This window comes from Salvelinus sp. IW2-2015, unplaced genomic scaffold, assembly GCF_002910315.2.
Source record: "Salvelinus sp. IW2-2015 unplaced genomic scaffold, ASM291031v2 Un_scaffold1852, whole genome shotgun sequence".
NCBI classification, from domain to species: Eukaryota; Metazoa; Chordata; class Actinopteri; order Salmoniformes; family Salmonidae; genus Salvelinus; species Salvelinus sp. IW2-2015.
This window is the reverse complement of record NW_019943217.1, coordinates 34,162-46,874: the sequence shown is the minus strand read 5'-3', so window position 1 is coordinate 46,874 and position 12,713 is coordinate 34,162. Positions and strand designations below refer to the sequence as shown.

General features: G+C 45.0%; 1 protein-coding gene across 1 annotated transcript in view; it reads right to left on the bottom strand.

Moving 5' to 3' along the window:
• Positions 1 to 12,713, bottom strand: part of LOC112072193 (angiopoietin-1 receptor-like) — a 45,539-nt gene that overhangs the window by 13,862 nt on the left and 18,964 nt on the right. Inside the window, 12 exon segments of the mRNA XM_070439691.1 lie at positions 804 to 995; positions 2,592 to 2,630; positions 2,633 to 2,701; positions 3,307 to 3,372; positions 3,375 to 3,451; positions 3,453 to 3,516; positions 3,820 to 3,978; positions 7,835 to 8,072; positions 8,210 to 8,307; positions 9,136 to 9,316; positions 9,570 to 9,682; positions 11,883 to 11,993. Of these exon segments, the coding sequence (XP_070295792.1) occupies positions 804 to 995; positions 2,592 to 2,630; positions 2,633 to 2,701; positions 3,307 to 3,372; positions 3,375 to 3,451; positions 3,453 to 3,516; positions 3,820 to 3,978; positions 7,835 to 8,072; positions 8,210 to 8,307; positions 9,136 to 9,316; positions 9,570 to 9,682; positions 11,883 to 11,993 (1,407 nt within the window).

Here is a 12,713-nt window from a genome sequence, read left to right as displayed (position 1 = left end):
CTGAGCCAGGTAGTCTATGCCTCGGGCCACGTCTCCAGTACTGACCTGTTTCTGAGCCAGGTAGTCTATACCTCGGGCCACGTCTCCAGTACTGACCTGTTTCTGAGCCAGGTAGTCCATGCCACGGCCACGTCTCCAGTACTGACCTGTTTCTGAGCCAGGTAGTCCATGCCCGGGCCACGTCTCAGTACTGACCTGTTTCTGAGCCAGGTAGTCCATGCCCGGGCCACGTCTCCAGTACTGACCTGTTTCTGACCAGGTAGTCCATGCCCGGGCCACGTCTCCAGTACTGACCTGTTTCTGAGCCAGTAGTCAGTACCTCGGGCCACGTCTCCAGTACTGACCTGTTTCTGAGCCAGGTAGTCCATGCCCCGGGCCACGTCTCCAGTACTGACCTGTTTCTGAGCCAGGTAGTCAGTGCCTCGGCCACGTCTTCAGTACTGACCTGTTTCTGAGCCAGGTAGTCCATGCCCGGGCCACGTCTTCAGTACTGACCTGTTTCTGAGCCAGGTAGTCGTGTGCCTCGGGCCACGTCTCCAGTACTGACCTGTTTCTGAGCCAGGTAGTCGGTGCCTCGGGCCACGTCTCCAGTACTGACCTGTTTCTGAGCCAGGTAGTCAGTACCTCGAGCCACGTCTCCAGTCCTGACCTGTTTCTGAGCCAGGTAGTCTATGCCTCGGGCCACGTCTCCAGTACTGACCTGTTTCTGAGCCAGGTAGTCCATGCCCCGGGCCACGTCTCCCAGTACTGACCTGTTTCTGAGCCAGGTAGTCCATGCCTCGAGCCACGTCTCCAGTACTGACCTGTTTTCTGAGCCAGGTAGTCCATGCCCCGGGCCACGTCGGCAGCAAAGTGCAGCAGCTGTTGTGAGGTGAGGGTGGAGGCGGTGCTGTTAGCGATAGCGAAGGCCGGGTCGGTCTCCAACACTCTGCTCTTCCTCAGGAAGTCCAACAGGTTGCCGTGAGGGGCGAACTCTATGGCCAGGTACAGATAGCCTGGAGACATGGTAGAGAAACCTGGTTTATAATATCATATACCACTAGTTAGAGATACCCTGTCCAAGACAGAGGTGGTAACATATAGCAGTTTGCCGTGAGGGGGGACTCTATGGCCAGGTACAGATACCTGATGAGAGGTAACAGACAGTGTCCATATTTCTTTGAATCCTTCCAATAAACTGTCATCTGTTTGACTGTCACTTTGTCTTTTAAATGGAATGCTTGACCTTCAACTCTTAATCTAATAGTATTACCATGGAACATGCAACAGCTCACTAAAACCACTATCACAGTAAAACCATCTGATCAACAGTAAACCCATCTGATCAACAGTAAAACCCATCTGATCAACAGTAAAACCCATCTGATCAACAGTAAAACCGACCTGATCAACAGTAAAACCCATCTGATCAACAGTAAAACCCATCTGATCAACAGTAAAACCATCTGATCAACAGTAAACCATCCGATCAAAGTAAAACCCATCTGATCAACAGTAAACCCATCTGATCAACAGTAAACCCATTTTGACAGTAAACCCATCTGATCGACAGTAAAACCCACCTGATCGACAGTAAAACCCACCTGATCAACAGTAAAACCCACCTGATCAACAGTAAAACCCATCTGATCAACAGAAAACCCATCTGATCAACAGTAAAACCCATCTGATCAACAGTAAAACCCATCTGATCAACAGTAAAACCCACCTGATCAACAGTAAAACCCATCTGATCAACAGTAAAACCCATCTGATCAACAGTAAAACCCATCTGATCAACAGTAAACCATCTGATCAACAGTAAAACCCACCTGATCAACAGTGAAACCGTCTGTTCGACAGTAAAACCCATCTGATCAACAGTAAACCCATCTGATCAACAGTAAAACCCATCTGATCAACAGTTAAAACCATCTGATCAACAGTAAACCCATCTGATCAACAGTAAAACCATCTGATCAAACAGTAAAACCCATCTGATCAACAGTAAAACCCATCTGATCAACAGTAAAACCCATCTTGACAACAGTAAAACCCATCTGATCAACAGTAAAACCCATCTGATCACATAACCCATCTGTCAACAGTAACCCATCTGATCAACAGTTAAAACCCATCTGATCAACAGTAAAACCCATCTGATCACACAAGTAAACCCATCTGATCAACAGTAAAACCATCTGATCAACAGTAAAACCCATCTGATCAACAGTAAACCCATCTGATCAACAGTAAAAACCCACCTGATAACAGTGAAACCCGTCTGTTCGACAGTAAAACCCATCTGATCAACAGTAAAATCCATCTGATCAACAGTAAAACCCATCTGATCAACAGTAAAAACCCACCTGATCAACAGTGAAACCTGTCTGTTCGACAGTAAAACCCATCTGATCAACGTAAACCCATCTGATCAACAGTAAAACCCATCTGATCAACGATAAAACCTACTTGATCAACAGTAAACCCATCTGATCACAGTAAAACTCATCTGATCAACAGTAAACCCATCTAGATCACTAAAACCCATCTGATCAACAGTAAACCCATCTGATCAACAGTAAAACCCATCAGAGATGTTTGTATCGTACCTCTGTGTTCACAGGCTCCCAGTAGGTTGATGATGTTGGGTGGTGTCCTAGTTTACACAGCACCTCCAGCTCCCCTGCAAAGTCCCTGTGGTCATCTTTAGAGGCATACTCTGTGGGACACACACACACCCACACAAGACACACACACACACACACACACAGAGTTGTGACACTAAAATCAAAGTCCCTGTGGTAGTCTTTTAGAGGCATACTCTCAGACACACAAATCACTGACTGTGCCTTTAAGTCGCCGAAATATACCAAGGTTGTGTCTTCTAGGATCGTTATCGATGGGAGACATTCATCTATTCATTCAGTGATTCATTCATTCATTAATCCCCCATCCATTTCAGTCCTTTCAAATGTCCGTCCATCTATCTATCTATCCATCATCCATCCATCCATCCATCCATCCATCCATCCATCCATCCATCCATCCATCCATCCATCCATCCATCCATCCATCCATCCATCCATTCATCCATTCATCCATCCATCCATCCATCCATTTCATCCATCCATCCATTCATCCATTCATCCATCCATTCATTCATCCATTCATCCATTCATCCATCCATCCATCATCCATCCATCCATTCATCTATCCATCCATCCATTCATCCATCCATCCATCCATCCATCCATCCATCCATCCACCATCCATCCATCCATCCATCCATCCATCCATCCATCCATTCCAGGAGCACAACCTCACCTTTCATGCGTTTAATAGCAGCGTCCATCCTCAGCCCGTCCTTTTTAATGCGAGCTTTGAGCACCTGCCAAAGTTTCCCTCTCCGATGACGTCCTGGAACTTGATGTCGCTCCACTCCAGGGTGGGATAGGCCACGGACTGCTCTGGGTCTTATGTTCCTACTGGGCAGGTTGAGAGAGCCAGAACTGAACTGGACCACTGGCTCCCTCTCTCTACAGCATGGAAAAGAAAATCTGAGATTTTTTTTTTATCTAGAAATGTCATAATTTGTGATCATTCAGATATCTGTGTTTATAGTATGTACAGTACGAGCAACGCTAGAGAGATGTGTAGAATAGAATAGAGTAGAGTAGAGTAGAATAGAATAGGATAGAATACTTCATTGCCCTCAAGAGTGAACTTGTCTTGCACCATTGAAAAGCTTTCTGAAACAATGTGAGAGTAGCAGGCCAACCCAACCTACCAGTATGTTCTGAAAAGCCTGAGAGTCAAAGACAAAGACAAAAAACTCACCACTATATTCTGGAAGGCCTGGACCATACGACGCTGGAAGGTGCTTCTTCAGCTGCAGGACGATACAGAACGCCAGTAGGATGGTGATGCAGGTCATGCCAGCTGAACCAAGGATGGCGTAGAACAACATGTTACCATCGCTGCCAAGCCCAGCCAGACCTGGAGAGGGAGGAGGTGGAATATGTTTCAAACATAGTGCACGCACATCCAATAACTTGGCTTAATGATCCTGATGAAGACATTTGGGTCGAAACGTTGCACAATAAACTGCGGGAGCATTCATCAGTGTGTATCTTGGAAGGAAATTTGTTGGCAATAGTCATTTGTTGAAACCTTACTTCATAGTAAGATAGTCTTACTATCTTAGTCCCAGGAGTTATGTCACATTGAGTGGGTTGTTAGTCTTAGTCCCCAGAGTTATGTCACATTGAGTGGGTTGTAGTCTTAGTCCCAGTAGTTATGTCACATTGGGTGGTTGTAGTCTTAGTCCCCAGTAGTTATTGTCACATTGGGTGGGTTGTAGTCTTAGTCCCAGTAGTATGTCACATTGGTGGTTGTAGTCTTAGTCCACAGTAGTATGTACATTGGTGGGTGTAGTCTTAGTCCCAGTAGTTATGTCACATTGGTGGGTTGTAGTCTTAGTCCACCAGTAGTTATGTCACATTGAGTGGTTGTAGTCTTAGTCCACGTAGTTATGTCACATTGAGTGGGTTGTAGTTCTTAGTCCCCAGTAGTTATGTCACATTGAGTGGGTTGTAGTCTTAGTCCACAGTAGTTATGTCACATTGAGTGGGTTGTAGTCTTAGTCCACAGTAGTTAGTTCACATTGAGTGGGTTGTAGTCTTAGTCCCCAGGAGTTATGTCACATTGAGTGGGTTGTAGTCTTAGTCCCCAGTAGTTATGTCACATTGGGTGGGTTGTAGTCTTAGTCCACAGTAGTTATGTCACATTGAGTGGGTTGTAGTCTTAGTCCCCAGTAGTTATGTCACATTGAGTGGGTTGTAGTCTTAGTCCACTGGAGTTATGTCACATTGAGTGGGTTGTAGTCTTAGTCCACAGTAGTTATGTCACATTGAGTGGGTTGTAGTCTTAGTCCACAGTAGTTATGTCACATTGAGTGGGTTGTAGTCTTAGTCCACCAGTAGTTATGTCACATTGAGTGGTTGTAGTCTTAGTCCCCAGTAGTTATGTCACATTGAGTGGGTTGTAGTCTTAGTCCACAGTAGTTATGTCACATTGAGTGGGTTGTAGTCTTAGTCCACAGTAGTTATGTCACATTGAGTGGGTTGTAGTCTTAGTCCCCAGTAGTTATGTCACATTGAGTGGGTTGTAAACCAAACCTCACATTTGCCAGCTACTTGATTAATTGCATGTTGTCTGTCACAAGACACTTAGTGGGGTTGCTGGTTGGTCATCTGAACTAAGCAGGGGGTGGATGGTGGAGCGAGGGTTTGTAGGGTCATTTATGGGAGCACTCTTGCAGGGGGTCATGGGGGATAGAGTGAGAGTTTGGGTCATGGTCGTTGTGACTCCTGTGGTGTCATGGTACAGATGGGGATATGAGGTTTGTGTGATGTATTGTGGGTAACTAACTTAATGGTTTGATGTATTGTGGGTAACTAACTTACTGGTGTGATGTATTGTGGGTAACTAACTTACTGGTGTGATGTATTGTGGATAACAAACTTACTGGTGTGATGTATTGTGGGTAACTAACTTACTGGTGTGATGTATTGTGGGTAACTAACATAATGGTGGGATGTATTGTGGGTAACTAACTTAATGGTGTGATGTATTGTGGGCCCCCTCCCAGTTAGGGGGAGTGATGAGCTCTACAATAGAGTCTCACAACTCAAATCACTGGTTGAAAACTGTTTTCTGCCCCTCCCAAAAGATAGAATTTGTAGATAATTGGCCRTCTTTCTGGGACTCAACCACAAACAGGACCAAGCCWGGCCTGTTGAGAAGTGATGGACTCCATCCTAGCTGGAGGGGTGCTCTCATCTTATCTATGAACATAGACAGGGCTCTAACTCCCCTAGCTCCACAATGAGATAGGGTGCAGGCCAGGCAGCAGGCTGTTAGCCAAAAATAAAAAACATTTGTCATAAGAAACTAGCTCCCTGGTATACAGAAAATACCCGAACTCTGAAGCAAGCTTCCAGAAAATTGGAACGTCATATATCTTTATGTACATATTCTTTATCCCTTTACACTTGTGTGTGTGTATAAGGTAGTAGTTGTGGAATTGTTAGGTTAGATTACTTGTTGGTTATTACTGCATTGTCGGAACTAGAAGCACAAGCATTTCGCTACACTCGCATTAACATCTGCTAACCATGTGTATGTGACTAATAAAATTTGATTTGATTTGATTTTGATTTAATGGCGCTACACCAAACTGGAAGTCTTCCGACTAGCTTGGAAGACAGTACCGTTGCAGTATCGAAGAGCCCTCACTGCTGCTCGATCATCCTATCTTTCCAACTTAATTGAGGAAAATAAGAACAATCCCCCCAAAAAATTAATACTGCGCAAAGCTAACTAAAAAGCAGCATTCCCCAAGAGAGGATGGCTTTCACTTCAGCAGTGATAAATTCATGAACTTCTTTGAGGAAAAGATCTATGATCATAGAAAGCAAATTACGGACTCCTCTTTAAATCTGCGTATTCCTTCAAAGCTCAGTTGTCCTGAGTCTGCATAACTCTGCCAGACCTAGATCAAGGGAGACACTCAAGTTTTTTAAACTATATCGCTTGACACATTGATGAAATGATAATCATGGCCTCTAAACCTTCAAGCTGCCTACTGGACCCTATTCCAACTAAACTACTGAAAAGAGCTGCCTCCTGTGCTTGGCGCCTCCTATGTGAACATAATAAACGGCTCTCTATCCACCGGATGTGTACCAAACTCACTAAAAGTGGCAGTAATAAAGCCTCTCTTGAAAAAGCCAACCTTGACCCAGAAAATATTAAAAACTATCGGCCTATATCGCATCTCCATTCCTCAAAAAATGTTAGAAAAGTGCCTTCTTGAAGACAATCAATGATATGAAACGCTTCAGTCTGGTTTTAGACCCCATCATAGCACTGAGACTGCACTTGTGAAGGTGTAAATGACCTTTTAATGGCGTCAGACCGAGGCTCTGCATCTGTCCTCGTGCTCATAGACCTTAGTGTTGCTTTTTATACCATCGATCACCACATTCTTTTGTAGAGATTGGAAACCCAAATTGGTCTACACGGACAAGTTCTGGCCTGGTTTAGGTCTTATCTGTCGGAAAGATATCAGTTTGTCTCTGTGGATGTTTGTCCTCTGACAAATCAACTGTACATTTCGGTGTTCTCAAGGCGCCGAAGGACCACTATTGGTCTTCACTATTAGGAACCACTATTGTTTTCACTATATATTTTACCTCTTGGTGATGTCATTCGCGAAACATAATGTTAACTTTCACTGCTATGCGGACGCCACCGCTGACCTGTTCACCGGACGTGCTACCTTCCAGACCTGCTGTTTTCAACTCTCTAGAGAACAGCAGGGCCGGTAGAGAACTCTGAATGGATTGGCTATGTGAAAAGCGCAACTGACATTTACTCTGAGGGCGTGACCTGTTGCCCCTCGACACCACCTGATGTATTATTAATTTGACCCTGCTGGTCATCTATGAACATGTGAAACATCTTGGCCATGTTTGTTTATAATCTCCACCGGCACAGCCAGAAGAGGACTGGCACCTCAGAGCTGGTTCCTCTTCTAGGTTTCTTTCCTAGGTTTTGGCTTTCTAGGGAGTTTTTCCTACCACCGTGCTTCTACACTGCATTGCTTGCTGTTTGGGGTTTTAGGCTGGGGGTTTCTGTACAGCACTTTGAGATATCAGCTGATGTAAGAAGAGCTTTATAAATACATTTTATTGATTGATTGTGGGTAACTAACAAACAGGATATTTCCTGTGATGTTTTGTGGGTAACTAACTTAATGGTGTGATGCATTGTTGGGTAACTAACTTACGAGAGCTCTCCTGCAGCGTCATGGTCCGGAGGGGGATCTGAGGTTTCTCTAGACTCTCTCCCATGTTGTTCTTGGACCAGATCTCCACCAGGTACGGAGTGTCAGGTTTCAGACCACGCAGCTGGAACTGCATCTGATTGGCTACCTGACCCTGTAGCTCCTCCGTCTGCTGAGGAATGTTGATCTCTGCCAGCTGGCTGTAGTCGGCCAGGGTGTTGTCTTGGAAACGCAGCATCACCTAAGGAGCACAATGGAAAGAAGACCGCAGGTTTGTTTTTGTGCTAATTCCTTGTGAATTGTTTAGAAAGTGTTCTCTGGTTGGAGCTGCTTTATATGTCATTTTAAATCAATTCAAATAATCAATCAATAAATGACCTTGGAGATGGAGTGACCCTCGGCCAGAGACCAGGTAATGATGGCTGAGGTGTCTGTTATGTTGCAGCTCCTGATGGCGGACGGAGCCGGGGGCAACTCTGACAGAACAGACGGGATAGGACAGGTGTAAGAGTAGGTCACTTTGAGGGAAGGAAGAAATTAAAGCTGTTCTAGCTGTGTATATTCTGCACATCTACCATTCCAGTGTGTAATTGCTATATTGTAATTACTTCGCCACTATGGCCTATTTATTGCCATAACTCCCGTATCTTACCTCATTTGCACTCACTGTATATAGACTTTTTGTTTTCTTTTGTTCTACTGTATTATTGACTGTATGTATGGTTTATTCCATGTGTAACTCTGTGTTGTTGTTTGTGTCGAATTGCTTTGCTTTATCTTGGCCAGGTCGCAGTTGCAAATGAGAACTTGTTCTCAACTAGCCTACCTGGTTAAATAAAGGTGAAAAGTATATACAGTAGGATTTTTTTTATGTAGAAGACATCTGTAGCACCATTGTAGCCCTGTGGCAAACTGGAGACACAGGGACAAAACAATACATTGTTATTTTCATAAAAAAACAAGTCAACTAAATCACTGTAGTCAAACAATAAGATCAGAATCTCTGGTGCTCATTTTTCTTTTTCGTTTGGCAGATCATCTTCCACCGGTCCTAAGTTGTTAAACCTGATCAGGACTGGCCACCCCTCATAGCCTGGTTCCTCTCTAGGTTTCTTCCTAGGTTTTGGCCTTTCTAGGGAGTTTTTCCTAGCCACCGTGCTTCTACACCTGCATTGCTTGCTGTTTAGGGTTTTAGGCTGGGTTTCTGTACAGCACTTCGAGATATTAGCTGATGTACGAAGGGCTATATAAAATAAAATTGATTTGATTTGATCAAGTGTGTTTTTTGTTGTTGTTGTCATTACCATTACTGAGTGTCCATGCAGAGACAGGCTGGCTGTGTTGTCCCATTGACACCGTCATTATCCTCACTCTACACTCATACTTGTGTCTGGGCTTCAAGTCTGGCAACTTGAGACCAGTGGAGTTGGATGGGAGCTGGTAGGTCTTAATGGTCCCGGGGTCCGAGCTCTGAACACACTCCACCTGGTAATAGAATAATATCATACAATCATCCGTTATTCGGACCTGGTGAATCGCTGCTGACGTAGGTTTTACAACAGACAAAATAATAAACACTACAATGTACATACTGTAACAGATGCTTTTAACCAGATGCAACTTACAGTACAGTGAGCGCATACATTTTAATGTATGTGACCCAGGTGGGAATTGAACCCTTAACTCTGGCATTGCTAACACTACACTCTTACCAACTGAGCCACACACAGACACTTACCTGGTAGGTCCAGTCCTCCGTAGCCGACCCAGGCCCCATCACACGGTCCCAGGACAGACCCAGGGAGGTCTGGGATTCAGGGACCAGCCTCACCCCCGAGGGGAGCGGGAGGTCTGGAGGGGGGGGGAGGGAAGAGGGAGTAGTTGAGGTAATTTAACCCTGATACATGGCTGTCTAACGGTCATAGGAGTCTACCACCATGTCTCAGGGTTAGAGGTCATTGGGAGACTGGGATCCCCGCCATAGGTCAGTTGATTTAGTAGTGAAATTCCTGGGGCAAACAGTCTAAAATCTCATTGTTTATGGGGTTAGCTATGTAACTCAGAGGCTAGCGGTAAATCAGGTTCCTGTAACGCCTCCATGTCTCATTTGTTAGGTCAAGATCAGAGGAAAATTCCTTGTCTCCATAGAGATACATCTTGATGTAGTAGCTCAATGCTTACACTATATATACAAAATTATGTGGACACCTTCAAATGACTGATTCAGCTATTTCAGCCACATGAAATCGATGAAATCGAGCACGCAGCCATGCAATCTCCATAGACAAACATTGGAAGTAGAATGGCCTTACTGAAGAGCTCAGTGACATTCAACGTGGCACCGTCATAGGATTCCACCTTTCCAACAAGTCAGTTGGTCAAATTCCTGCCCTGTTAGAGCTGCCTCGGTTAACTGTAACTGCTGTTATTGTGAAGTGGAAACGTCTAGGAGCAACAACGGCTCAGCCGTGAAGTGGTAGGCCACACAGGAACGTGACCGCCGAGTGCTGAAATGTGTTTAACGCGCAAAACAATTGTCTCTCCTCAGTTGCAACACTAACTACCGAGTTCCAAACTGCCTCTGGAAGCAACGTCAGCACAAGAACTGTTCATTGGGAGCTTCATGAAATGGGTTTCCATGGCTGAGCAGCCTCACACAAGCATAAGATCACAATGCGCAATGCCAAGCGTCGGCCGTAGTGGTGTAAAGCTCACCGCTATTGGACTCTGGAGCAGTGGAAACACGTTCTCTGGAGTGATGAATCACGCTTCACCATTTGGCAGTCCGACAGACGAATCTGGGTTTGGCGGATGCAGGAGAACACTACCTGCCCGGATGCATAGTGCCAACTGTAAAGTTTGGTGGAGGAGGAGTAATGGTCTGGGGTTGTTTTTTATGGTTCGGGCTAGACCCATTAGTTCCAGTGAAGGGAAATCTTAACGCTACAGCATACAATGACATTCTAGACTATTCTGTGCTTCCAACTTTGTGGTAACAATTTGGGGAATGTGCCCACGTGCACAAAGCGAGGTCCATACAGAAATGTTTTGTCGAGATTGGTGTGAAAAAACTTGACTGGCCTGCACATAGCCCTGACCTCAACCCCATCGAACACCTTAGGGATGAATTGGAACGGCGACTGCGAGCCAGGCCTAATCGCCCAACATCAGTGCCCGACATCACTAATGCTCTTGTGGCTGAATGGAAGCAAGTCCCCGCAGCAATGTTCCAACATCTAGTGGAAAGCCTTCCCAGAAGAGTGGAGGCTGTTATAGCAGCAAAAGGGAGGGACCAACTCCATATTAATGAACAAGCATGATTTTGGGATGAGATGTTGGACCAGCAGGTGTCCACATACTGTTGGTCATGTAATATATATGACCTGAGGTTAAGAATAAAAAGAACAAATAAGGTTACTGGGGTGGTTCTTACCTACTACCCAGCATCTGAATAAGGTTACTGGGGTGGTTCTTACCTACTACCCAGCATCTGAATAAGGTTTTACTGGGTGGTTTTTACCTACTACCCAGCATCTGAATAAGGTTACTGGGGTGGTTTTACCTACTACCCAGCATCTGAATAAGGTTACTGGGGTGGTTCTTACCTACTACCAGCATCTGAATAGTACGTGACTACTGTCGAAAGGTATGGGGTTCTTACCTACTACCCAGCATCTGAATAAGGTTACTGGGGTGGTTATTATACCTACTTACCCAGCATCTGAATAAGGTTACTGGGGTGGTTCTTTACCTACTACCCAGCATCTATGAATAAGGTTTACTGGTCTTACCTACTACCCAGCAATCTGAATAAGGTACTGGGGTGTTATACCTACTACCCAGCATCTGAATAAGTTACGGGTGGTTCTTACCTACTACCAGCATCTGAATAAGGTTACTGGGTGGTTCTTACCTACTACCCAGCACTCTGTAATGTAAGGTTACTGGGTGGTTCTACCACAGAACTAGAATGTTAGTGAATTCTAATTCTATGATCGTATGTTCTACAAAGACATTCTAATCTATGGATTGTATGTTTTATGGTTCTCACCAAGCATCTGTGTGGAGAAGCTGGCCTCTGGACCTGAGAACCCCGCCCCACCAGGGCGCCGCCATCCGCGAATGGCGCTTCTCCACACAGGCACAAGCTCCATGACATTAGCTGTGTGAGTTGAGACAATTGTAAATAGGTGGTTATGAACGCATGTATAGCAATTCGGCATAAGATTAGATGTCTTGGTTAAAACATTACGATCCATGAGAATTCCATTACATTCGGACTAACATGCTGAAGTACTGTCTATGTGAAATGATCTCCCACCCCCACACTGGACAGCAAACTCATCAACTAGAGAGACAGGAGATGCCCATGGGGAGGGAGGGAGAGAGAGGATAGTAAGAGGTGAGAAGAACCACGACGCGCGAAAAACGTAATTCAGGATAGGACTGGAAATAGGTAGAGGTAAAGGGGGTAAAAACCAACACCCGGATAGCACTTGATTAGCAAGAATGGGCGAGGGGAGAGAGAGAAATAGAGGGACCTGTGAGGTAATAACCAACGCCACAGTAGACCTATATTCAGATTGGCATGGGGGTGATAGTAAGAACCACCCGAGAGTAAAACCTTATGCAAGAATGCTGAAGGGGTAGATAAGTACAGAAGACCGCCACCCGAAGTAGACCTTATTCAGGATAGCGGGGGAGAGAGAAATATAGAGTAGGATAAGTATAAAGAAGAGTAAACACAACCCTAGAAAGTAAGCGCTAGTGTGATCGAATGACGTAGAGGGAGAGAGAGAAATAGGTAAGTAAAGGGAGTCAGAGAAAGCACGACGCCCGGGGAGAAGAAAAAGTAACTCTATAGTTGCAAAAGAAGCTGGGA